Consider the following 12369-nt stretch of genomic DNA (forward strand, 5'->3'; position numbering starts at 1 on the left):
CTTGTGAGTGCGTAGACTCATGTATGTGTACGTGCTGGATTGCCAAGCAGTTTGTTTGCATGTGTGTGTGTGTGTAGAGATCAGTGGGTTCAAGCCTCTGTGGGGGCTTCGGTGTGTGTATACTTGGTTGTGCATGTGCGCGTGTGTGTGAACAGTTTAAAGATACACTTATAGTCTCGTGTGCACACACACCTCATAACCTTTGGGCTTTTACAGGAGGACAAAGCCTGAGTCTCGCTTTTAATTAAAACATCACTTGCCAAGGTCACAGACTGGGAAACAGGGACTGTTGGGGGTGTGTGTGTGTGTGTGTGTGTGTGTGTGTGTGTGTGCGCGTGCGCACGTGTGTGTGTGTCTGTGCATATACATGTCTGTGTGTATGTTTTCCTTTCTGTGTCCACTGGGACAACATTAATTAAAATGTGTTGGAGGAATCAAAGAAGGAGCAGCAGAGAACAAAGGAGGGAGAGAGAGGGGAAGAAGTGAGGGAAACTTAGATAGAGTGATACAGTTGGATGTATTAGAAAAGAGAAATTGGAAAGGTGTAAACGGTGTGAGAGAAATGGAAATGAAAACATCTGAAAGAAAGGAACAGCAAGAAGGAGGGAGAGGCAGAGAGAAAGAGAGAGTGAACAAAGACCTACAGTTAAAAAGAGAGGAGGAAAATAATGAAGATGGATGGAGAAGGAAAACAAGAATAAACGTCCACTTCTCCGCTTTGATCAGAGGAAGTGGGTGTGTTGGCGGCCAAAGGTTTGGCGGTTTGAAATTAAAACTACAGCCGCAGGGCTGGATGTGGAGAAAGAGTGTGTGTGTGTGTGTGTGTGTGTGTGTGTGTGTGTGTGTGTAGCACTCTGATACATGATATAGTTCCTAGTGAAAGCTGTTTATTTAGAAAACAGGTGTGTGGTGAGAAGAGCCATGAATCAAGGCAGCAGGCTGCGTCGTGCATATTGTTGCGTGGACATTTGTGCATATTGCACAGCACATACTGTATGTGTAGGCTGGTTACTACCACTGTGTGTAAGAGGAAGAAAAAAAGAACAATAATGAAAGCTCACTGGGAAAGTAGAGCAGCTGGTTAAGAAACAGCTGTATTTTTAGATTAACCAACCAGAATAGATTTATTCAACCCTCTATCTCTCTGCAGGCTATTTTCTTTCACCACAACTAAAATATTAAAAAAAATCTGTGGTCCCAAAGCAGAAAAGTGGTGGTTAATTAGAAGAACAAAACTAAATGGCAACAGACTGGCCTACCTTGTTGTACTTTTTTGTTCGAAAAAACATCAACACCCACAGACAACATCGTATGCCGCCCTGCCCTAGGTACAAACAAAAATCTCTATATATATTTTCTTAAGTCTTTAGGGGTCGGTGTTTCCCCTGAACAAAAACTGATTGACACACGTTGAGTTGATGTTGCAAGACAATAAAAAAAAAAAAAAAATCCAAGTGGTTGCACACATTGTTTTACATACGATTTACCCATTTGTGCCTGCAGCTGAAATTTCCTCTGGTGGAAGTGCTCTGTGGGCTCGCTCTAAGCACAAATCTGAAGAAATTATCAAAATCAGTCAAACTGTTTTTCTTATCATATTATATCTAGTCTTTGGGCACATGGGACTGAAGTTTTTTCTATATATTTCATCATATTTTAGGAATCAAAAAAGTCCCAGTGCCCAAAGACTGTGTGATAAGAAAACGGCTGCACCTTAGAAATTACAGGGAGCACAGTCAAGTATTTGGTATCTTTGAATTGAAGTTGAATGTCAAAGATAAACACACTTAGCCCAAAACTTTAATCAGTAGCCCAGGCTATTATTCGCTGAAATCACTGAAATCAACCAGCCCATGTTTGGGACAGGCATCGATATGGGCCTTTAATTCCTTTCATACAAAACTGTTGCTCAGCAAAGATACTATCTGTTAGATACTTGCTCAAAGTATGTCTGTACCAGATTTTAAGACTTGAGACCAATCAGAGCAGATGTTGTTGCATTTTTCTCTATAATACTAAATGTAGTCTTTGGGCACAAATGGGTTAACAGTATCAAACTGTCTCTGCCAGACTGCCTGACTCCTCCAATATGAAGCTATACAGTAATGCACAGCAAGGTTCACAAGATCCACCACCCCCCCTCTTTACAGGCGACACACAAGCACCCAGCAGGAGTTTTCTCATTGTAGTGACAGAACACAATCTTTTAACGGCTTCCCACCCTCAAAAACACTGCCAACTGTAGTCAGTCGTTAGGCTGGTGCCAGGGAGTCCTTTCATCCCCGCACAACCGGGGCACCCCACAGTTAAGCTTTTTGTTTCCCACCATTAGCATGTAGCTTATTAGCTCCACTGCTTGTTGTGTGTCAGTGTTAATGGCAATCAACGCCAGAGAGGGAGAGGAGAACGTATCGGTGAGGCAAAGGGAGGAATTATCTCTCGCACCGATAACTGTTGACTCAATCTGACTGTGTAAAAAGGTGATGGTACTGACGTGATTTGCATCCATGGACTGGAGCTGTCTCTGTTTGAAGAGTGAGATTGTCTCTAGATTTAAAATATACAGTGTTCAATTATTAACTTTTTTGCCTTGTCCTCTCCTCCAGGGTCAAAACTGTGAATTACCCATCAATGCCTGTATTAGTTTCCCCTGCTCTAATGGAGGAACCTGCCACATTCAGCCCGGCCATGAAGACCACTTCAGGTACCAAAACATAACTGTTGTTAACAAATATATCATATTTATCATATAAAAACATTTGGGAGGTATAAACACTGAAAAAGGGAGTGCATTTGTGTGTATGAGTGTTTATGAAACCAACTGTGCCAGTTTCCAGTACAGTTTCTTTAGCATTTTAAACCAGCTACGTATTTGAGATTTATTCAGCATGTAGAAGATTGAGAGGAATAAAACAAGAAGGAGACATTTCAAAGAAGTCCTTTGGGCATCCATTTACGCTGCGGGTCAAATCTCATTGCCCTTTCTACCCTGCCGCCCCTCTTTATTAGCGCAGACGTTTTAAAATCCTCACCCTGTATTCTCATCTAAAGGGAAAATTAACTTTACTCGGCCTCCAGAAATATAGACAACGTGATTAGAGTGGACAGTCTTCACTGGACAACGCATTACCCCGAGATAACAACTTACTTTGACCTTATGATGTGTTTCCCTGCCTGTGTGTGTGTTGTGGGGGGGTTAGACAGGAAGAGAGGGACTTCTCGGACGAGGAACTCCCATTTGGGCTGCTCATTAAATCCTTGTGCCCTCTCTGACCTCCTCACTCACTTAAAGGGATGTTTGAAACTTAGTGTCAGTGTTTCTCCACTGAGTCTGCAGTACTCTGTACTCTGTACACTGCTCCTATAATGCGCATATGTTTTATTTATTCTGTGGTTACGCACAAATGATACAAAGCAGCATGTAATTTGATATAACCTGCATTTCAAGGAGAATTTTTCAGATTTTCTAAGCTTTGGTTTCATTTTTAATATTTGAGAGTGAACAAAGGGAAGAGAAATCTGTTGATGTGAGCATTTAATTTTCACATAAGCATGGGCACCCAAGAGTAAATGTTGAATCTGTGTGTTTGTGTTTCAGTTCAGAACCATGCAAAGTTAACTTATAGAGTATTTATTGATACCAGTTTTATTGATGTGAACTTAAGAAAGTCCAGTTGCCTATAATATAGCACTTTAGATATGAAAAACATTCCTTCCTGAAATTCCTTATTTTACAATTTTAAAACAGCATCCATAACTGCTTTGCTATTTAAGATTTTAAGCTGACATACAACATAAGCATAGAACCCATGGGCAAAAATGTTCTTGACCCCTTTATTCATCTATATTCATCTGGGGGAAGCGTACCGCACTTGCTCGCTCCTTCCCAGCAATTCCTGTTCCACATTCATACAGTTTCACACATTCACACCTGGGAGCTGCCCAACACAATCACAGTTTGACTCCTGGCTGCAGAGCAGCTCCATCGGAGACGCTGGGGGTCAAGAACCTTTCAGTGGCAGCTGTTGAGGGAGTGCAGAGCGGAGCCGATACAGGATCACAAATTTGCTTTTCACACCTCGAGGCTTAATTTGGACATATTGCTAGGAGACACAATATAACTCAAACAACAGACCACAAACAAAAAGTAATCAAATTTTTTGCAGTGCAGTTAATTGAAAACAGATTGCGTAATGTGGTATGACTTTTTAATTTGGTGTATTTTAACATAACAGCATTTTAACCGTAAAATTGAGGCAAACCACATTAAATACATAATAGTAGATTTTCTTTTTCCAGGTCCAAGGAGGCAGCCTTAGATGTGAAACTGCATAAATTTTGAATTAGGGAAAACATTTTTTTTAAAGGAATAGTTTGTATTTTTCCAAGTGGGGTTGTATGAGATACCATAGTCAGTGTATTATCTATAGTAGATGACGGTCAGTACAACCTGAGTTTGGAATAGGAGCAGGAGTACCACCATGGGAGCTATAAGCAATGTACTTCTGTGGATGGGGGTTAGCAGCGAAAAGTATTTTAGCCACCAAAAAAAAAAAATCGATAGTTTAAGTGTATGCTATATTTAAGGTATTTTCACCGCTTTACCTTGCCATCAGACAGCCGTTTAAGACGGGGAACTAAACTGACACTAAAACTTGTTCCTCCGTACTCCACTGACAAAAACAGTCATTTTAGTTTGCTGAATACAGAAGCTTCTGATCTTCAATCAGAGTCCTGCACTGAGTCGGGTACCCCTGTAATGGGTAAAAATATGTATGTATATAATTCACAGGCACACGTAAAGATGAACTGCACTTGGGCAGGCAGCGGATGAGCACAAAAATATATTTTTTACATTTTTCAGAATAAAACAAATGAAAATGATCTGCAGTGTAGGTGTAATATTTCGACTTCTAAATCACTATTAGCAAGCCGCACTTTATTTTGAAAGTCAATGACACAAGTCAAACCTTTGACATTCGTCAGCAACATGAAGGACCCTAGTTATGAAAATGTGTAGCCCTAGGATGAGGTGGCAGCCTACATCAAGACACCCAAGGAGGGTCCTTTCAAGGTTTTATGGTGGTGAAAGGAGCGTTCTAAAATGATCTTAACCTGGCAGTGATTGCGCAGAATGTTTTCGCCATCCCGGCATTGAGCGGTCAGTGAAAGAGACTTTTCCTCCGCTAGATTTGTAATTTAAGAATGGTGAACTCAGCTTAATGTGAGTGACTGTAGACCGTGTGCATTAAATCATGGGTACAGGTCGGGTGGCGGGACTTTTATTTACAGGTGTGGGTGGGTGCTGGTTTTCAAAAATGGAACTCTGCAGGACTTTGGCCTCAATTGGTTAGTTTGTTTGTGTGACTTTGGTGAATCCCAACTAGATTTTTAATACACCAAAGTCACACAGTGACACAAAGACTAAATGATGGAGGCAGTGGTAGACCAGCAACTTCTGTGTTCAGTGAGGTGAAATTACTGTTTTTGTCAAAGTAGTCTACTGGTCTTTAAGAGAGCATACTTAACAGGCGTAGTTCCTCAATTGAAAGGGCTTTCTGACCATAAGGTAAAGCCCTGAAAATACTCTAAATATAGCGTACATTTAAACTACTACTACACTGACTTTTGCAGTCCCACTTCAGAAACTTAAATTACTGTACAGTCTGCATGCTTAATGCTATAATAGTCCATACACACATACAGTACAGCTGAGTGTGTATGTAGGCATGAGCACCCTTGTCCCTGCCAGGGTCACCCTGTCATCCCTCTTTGTCCCCGACTCATGACAAACAGCCACTCTGATTGAAACAATTGTCATAAATATCTTATCCAGATATGTCTCTTCCTCGAGCCCCTTAACAAGCCCTTTGCCCTTTGTAAAACTTTGATGTGCATCTGCCCTTTAACGTCCCGCGTGGTAATGCTATTAGGGGTCTCTTTACCCTTTACAGATCTTCTCTTAATGTTAATACCAACACAGGTAGATCAGGTGCCCTCTGAGACACACAGAGAGAACGAAGGAGAGGAAGACAGAATGAGTGGGAGGCCAGACCCCTTTGACATTTTAACATGTAATATAATCAGATGGGGATATTCAGTAAGTCCAATTAGCCTCGGTTCTTAGCAGAGACCCATTTGTCAAACTACATCCTTTAAATGTCAAGACTGGGATGTGATTGGTGGAGCAGTGCTCTCTGACCCTGTCAGAGCTGGCAGTCTTCTTCTCATTTGTATTTCTTTGTCATTGGTTTCTCACGGGTAAACTTAATGTCTTTTTCTTACTTGCTCCTGCACTTTCTTTATAATTCCTCTGCTTCCCTGTATCTTTCTTCTTTCTTCACTTCCTTCCTGTCAAAACTGACTAAGCACATGAATGACCGCTTATTAATGTAACAACTTTACAAAATTATACAATAGAAAAATACAACCACACCCAAAGCCAATATTTTATTTGTGCATTAAGGGTAAATGTACGATGTCTTAACTTAAATAAACTATGCATGCCTCTTCTTGGCGGCTTTGTGATTGAGACAGATGAGACAGGTGTACTGTTTGTAACCGAGTTAATGCAGATAGACATCCAATTACATGCTGCATGGAAAGGTTTTCCGACTTCTTTTTCCATCGCTCCATCTCTGTGTAGCTTTTAGCTCCTTGTTTTCAGTTCTCCTGGCCAACACGTAGACTGTTGTGGATAGATACAGTTATTTTTTATGAGGGGCTGATGGAGACCAGATGATAGCTAAAAGGAAAATGTTCTTTGGACTTTGTTTGGCAAGAAATATGACACAGTTGGATGTTAATGTTGTTCTGTCTTTGCTGGATGTGTAGAGGTTAACACCTGAATGCTAATATGTTAGCTGTAACAACTTCATAAGCTCATTGTATTTCAGGGGCTTAGTTATATTTGGACTCTCCCTGCCCCCCAGAGATCAAAAATTCAGCTTCAAGTGGAGGTTTCTGAAACCAGCAGGCGGACGGGGTGGAGGGAAACCACTGACTATCCTATATGGTGTGGGAAAAGAGAGTGAGTGAGATAAGTGTTAGCGTGAGAAAAAGACTGTGAGGCAGCAAAGTGAGATTAGAAGAGTGAGAGTGAAACACGAGGAATAAAAATATGGAGTAAGTTTTACAGGTGCAAGGGGAGAGGGGAGGACAGATGATACAGTGTCTTACAAAAGTGTGTGTGTATATGTGTCTGTCTGTCTGTGTGTGTGTTGCTCACTTGTCCTGAAACAACTCTCCCCTTGCTTAATGTGTTGGGATGACCCATAGACTGTGCAAAACTAATGGACACAGCCACTTTGACGTCACCCATTAGTTTATGGATGTCTTGAAGCTTTGAGTTTGGCATTTTGACGGCCGCCATGTTGGATTTTTGGAGCCAGAATTGACCATATTTGGATGAGAGGGTGAAGCTAACCCTAATTTTAGCTGCTAGCTTGGTTAGCACGCTGCATTTATAGTCAATGGTTAACTGTGAAAATGCTAATGCTAATTTTTGCCAGTCAGAAACAGGTTTAAAACCATTAAATAAATGTACTTATCGGAAAAACTGAATATATGACTCTGTACAGGGTCGCCGTGGTTGTGACTTGTCAAGAGATGGCACCTGCCTGTTACTCACAGCAGACACGCCCTTCATTTTGCATAACTTTAAGCCTTTATAATATTAAAACAGGTGCGTTTTATAAAACTTTATTCACTGTTAAGTTTTCTTGAATGGGGAAATTAGCTCTAAAGACCAAAACTGTTTTTGTACCAGGCTGTAAACATGTTTATTTCTGCTGTAAAGTTGGACATTTCAACATGGAGGTCTGTAAGGACTGACTCTGTTTTGGAGCCAGCCTCAAGTGGCCATTAGAGGAACTGTTTTTGGCATTCCACGTTGGTTTCATTTTTCAGCCCCGGAGGTAGCCTCTTGGGTCGACTGTGCTGCAAAATACTTTTCATCCAATAAAAGGAACTTGGCTCACTGAAGCGTGAGACACTAACCGAAAAGAAAGGAGAGTTGTGAGAGCCGCTGAATACAGCTGTGGTCAGATTTATCAAACTGTTTGTGTGTGTGGGCGGCTGTGTGAGCTTTACCTAAAGGTAGTGTGTGTTTTTGAGCGCCTGTGATCTATTATAAGGAGTGAACCGGACTGAGATTAGAAGGGTGGGAAGAGGGGAGAGGGGAGAGGGGAGAGGGATCAAGGGCTGGAGAGAGGAGAGGAGGGTGAAATGATTCTGAAGATGGAGGGACAAGAGAGAATGAAGAAGGAGGAAGATGAATGGAGGAGGAGGAGGAGGAGGAGGAGGAGGAGGCTTTGAAAAATTCCTTCAGAGCTGCCCAGGTGGTCACTGTATGGGCATCAGACTAGAAAAAAGTTTATCCCAGCATGTTATTTCTCAGCTCTGGGTGGTTATGTTTTGTTAAAGAGTTAAACAAAGCCTTATTAGATGATATATGCTGGAGGAACTTTGACTTCTGATGTTAAGTGATGAAAGAAAGACAGAGATGAAACGAATCAAAGGGCCGCGTTTAAAGGAGATGACTGCTTTCCGACCATCAGAGAGGGTTTGTGTGAGGCAGTAATAGTTTAAACTTTGAACAGCCATGTTAAAATTTCATTTCTGCTATAAAATGAGGCATGAAATGGTGTCCCTTGTTGGACCACTAAATATAGATATGCCACAGCTCCAGCGGTGTGTAAGAACCGGCACAGGAAGGGAGAAAACCCTCCAGAATACAGATTAATTTGTTTTTCTTTAAAGCTCTTACAGGAGAATTTAAGGGGAAGTGAAGTTGAGCAGCTGATTTATCTGGCTGATTGATTTTATTTCAAGTTGTGCTGCAGGAGTGTGTGCTCAGATCGTGCCCAGTCACCATCTTATAACACGCTTTGTGTGTGTGTTTCTGTGTGTGTGTAGCTGCGTGTGTCCGCCAGGTTTCGAGGGCCAACGCTGCGAGATCAACCCAGACGACTGTGAAGACAACGACTGCGAGAACAACTCCACGTGCATCGACGGAGTCAACAACTACACCTGCATCTGCCCGCCCAACTACACAGGTACACACTTACACACACAGTCTATTTCCACATTTTCCACACTTCCTGAAACCCTCCCTCTTCACCCCCTGAGAGACTGGGAGAGTCACCAAGTCCCTCCACTTCTGCACACATACACATACAAAATCATATTTTCCACTTTACTGGATGGTAAGTTAGTAATGGACAGCAGTGACCTGAAACTGCTCCTACAGGAGGTTTGAGAGCAGTCACACAGGACAGAGTGAGAGCAAGGAAGAATGGCAGAGTGATGGCAGAGAGGGACTGTGTACTAGGAGGGGAAGGGAAAAATAAACATAGCGAGGGAAAAGGGTAAAGAAAGGCTGATAAAGGGCAGAAGGAGTCGGTGCAGCAAGTTGAAGCTGAACTGCTGACTGGGAAGTTAAGTTTTTATATCTGCGACAGTGTCCTCTAAAACACACACACACTCACACACACACACACACACACACACACACACACACACACACACACAGCTGGTCCCCTTTGACACTGGAGCTCAGTCAATATACACACACGCTCACCCGCACACGCACCATGTCATTATCGTTGTTGGCATAGAGCAGCCTCTCACACTGCCAGCCACCTTACCACATACAGCTGTTGCACACATACACAGACAGACACAGACACAGACACACACACACACACACACACACACACACACACACACACAGCTGGTTCCTTTGGCTCTGAACCTCCACTCAGCTCAGTGAACCGAGGCGTAATCATCAGGTGTCACATTAAGAGGACAGTCCTTTGCTAGTCGCTCAGCTTTCTCCAAACTCAGCAACCAGGACTGTCACGTCAGATTTGCACCAGAGGGGGAACAAAAATCAAGATTTAAGGTCAAAAGACCTTTTAAACTGCTGATATAAAGTTTCTACAACCGAGGGGTTTCGTTCCAAATAGAGAAAGTCACGCTTTAAAAATTGGACATGAGAATGAATGTGCGGCGTTCGATCTTGTAGGATATGACTCGCAGAATCTTGTGTGCAGTTTTGACATTTCTTGAAGTTGGCAACAGAGGAGAAGGTCAGGAGGTCACTAAGATCACCACAGTTAAAGGAACAATTCACCCCAAAATCAAAAATACATATTATTCCACTTACCTGTAGTATCATACATCCATCCAGATTGTTATGGTGAGAGTTGCTGAGTGTTGGAGATATTGGCTGTAGAGACGTCTGCCTTCTCTCCAGTATAACAGAACTAGATGGGACTCAGCTTATGGTGCTCAAAGATGAACGAGATGACGCACTCAGGTGCACAACGTGAAACACAGAAACAAGCGTTTGTTTGGGGGACTAATATCACATAAATAACATAATATATATGCAATGTACTGAGTGATACTACCGGCAACAAGCACTGTCTCGCCAAATGTTGTGTTACAATTTGAGCCAAAGAGTTTGACCCTACTTATTACCTGCAACCAGTATATAGACTTATATATCCATCCACTTTCATCTGCATACCCAGGGCCTGGTTGAGGGGGCAGCAGGCCAAGCGAAGCACCCTAGACATCCCTCTCCCCAGCAATGCTTTCCAGCTCCTCTGGGTCTGCCCTGGGGCCTCCTACCAGGGGGACATGCCCAAAACACCTCCCGCAGGAGGCGCCCATGAGACATCCTGATCAAATACCTATTTATACAACAGTTAGTTCCGGCCCTGCAATCTGATTGGTCGAGAGACAGTAAAACCGTGACAATATTGGAGTACAACATCACGGTTATTTCACTATGTATGTATCACTCCGCCTCACAGCTGATTGCAGTCAACAATCAAATCAAAACTGACGGTTAGTGTCAGTTAGGTCAGCAGTTGCGTTGTAGGCTAATTAATTCATCCACTGTCAAACAGCTAAAAATATGGATTTATTTCCTAAAATAACTTTTGAATTGAACTATGAATGGTCATCAGAGGAAGATGAGGGAGAGGAGAAGCTGAATCCATCTGAGCACACATCCAGGTTTGTCAGTGTTTCATCAGTGGAGCTCAATGACTTGGAGAAAAGCAACATACTGTCAGATCAGAAGGCAGAGTCGGCTGTGCCTGTGAAGCGACAGACCACCATGCAGTCACCAGAGACTTATTTCACCGGCTACACAATTAATGGAAATGTGCAGATAAATGTGTATAAAGAGTAAGTGCTTGGCGCACCATGTCTGCGTTACATAGCAACGGTGACAGCGGAGTCCTGAGGGAACTATTTTTGTTGGTGGAAGACAAATAAAATGCTTAAATTATCTATTTTGTCCTCATTTTTCAACATTTCTTAATCAGCCTTGCTTATTTAACTGTTGAACTGTTGCATAAATGCAATATCACACTCGAGCTCGTGATGTTATACTCGTATATCGTCATGGCTCTGATTCGGTCATAGGCACGAGGCCGCAGGTATAACATCACGAGCTCGAGTGTGATATTGCTTAAATATAATGCTAATTCCTAAAGTTTTTACATCTTAATTGTAAAGGCTGCTATCAACAGCTGCTGTTTTATCTTATCCACTGCAGCCAAACTACTGCAATGCAATCTGTCTATGGCGAGACAAAACTAAATGTATTTTAAGGGACACAAAAAAATTCAGTGTGACCCTTGGGGCGTTCCAAACATTAGTATACCGTAATCATACTGAGGTATCACAGTTTGTTTCACAGAGGTAAATTAATGTTGGCGTCTTTATGTCTCCAGAGTGTAAAATAGCATGCCCAGGAGGCTCCTAGTTCAGATTTGACAGTTTAAAATTGCTTTCATATCACAGAGATTTGTGTACATTTACTGTAGCTTAAAGAATTTCAGATGTCTTTTCCAGCAGACACAGGAGTGTACTGCGGCTCAGAACAACATCGTCTGAAAGCGACTTGAGAAAGGAGTGGTGGAGACAGACGGGGTGGGAGTGAGGCGGCAGGATTAGATTAAAGCAGGCAGAGAACGATGGAAATGTGCTTGACCTTTCTCAATCCCCTCTTCCTTCATATGACCACCTTCAGCTACTGCTTTTACACACGCTGTTAACCCTTCTCACCCTTTGTGTGTGTGTGTGTGTGTGTGTGTGTGTGTGTGTGTGTGTGTGTGTGTGCATCTGTCGACCGCAGCCACTGTTACACAGCCTATTAACCCCCCTCTCCGTCAGCTCTGAGAAAAAGCTGATAATGCTGTTCCCCGTGTGTGTGTGTGTGTGTGTGTGTGTGTGTGTGTGTGTGTACATGAAGACCTCCACTGCACATTATCTGAGGCCTTGAACAAGATAGACACATATATAAATTATCTTTTTCCACCTCTTGTTTTTCTGTCTTTTCCACTGTCA

At 42.4% G+C, this 12369-nt stretch overlaps 1 protein-coding gene across 1 annotated transcript in view; it reads left to right on the forward strand.

Annotated features, from left to right (window-relative positions):
• Nucleotides 1–12369, forward strand: part of slit3 (slit homolog 3 (Drosophila)) — a 353029-nt gene that overhangs the window by 310618 nt on the left and 30042 nt on the right. Inside the window, exons 27-28 of the mRNA XM_049586786.1 lie at nt 2607–2704; nt 8917–9056. Coding sequence (XP_049442743.1) covers nt 2607–2704; nt 8917–9056 — 238 coding nt within the window. The remainder of the gene's footprint in view (nt 1–2606; nt 2705–8916; nt 9057–12369) is intronic.

This window comes from Epinephelus fuscoguttatus, linkage group LG9, assembly GCF_011397635.1.
Source record: "Epinephelus fuscoguttatus linkage group LG9, E.fuscoguttatus.final_Chr_v1".
NCBI classification, from domain to species: domain Eukaryota; kingdom Metazoa; phylum Chordata; class Actinopteri; order Perciformes; family Serranidae; genus Epinephelus; species Epinephelus fuscoguttatus.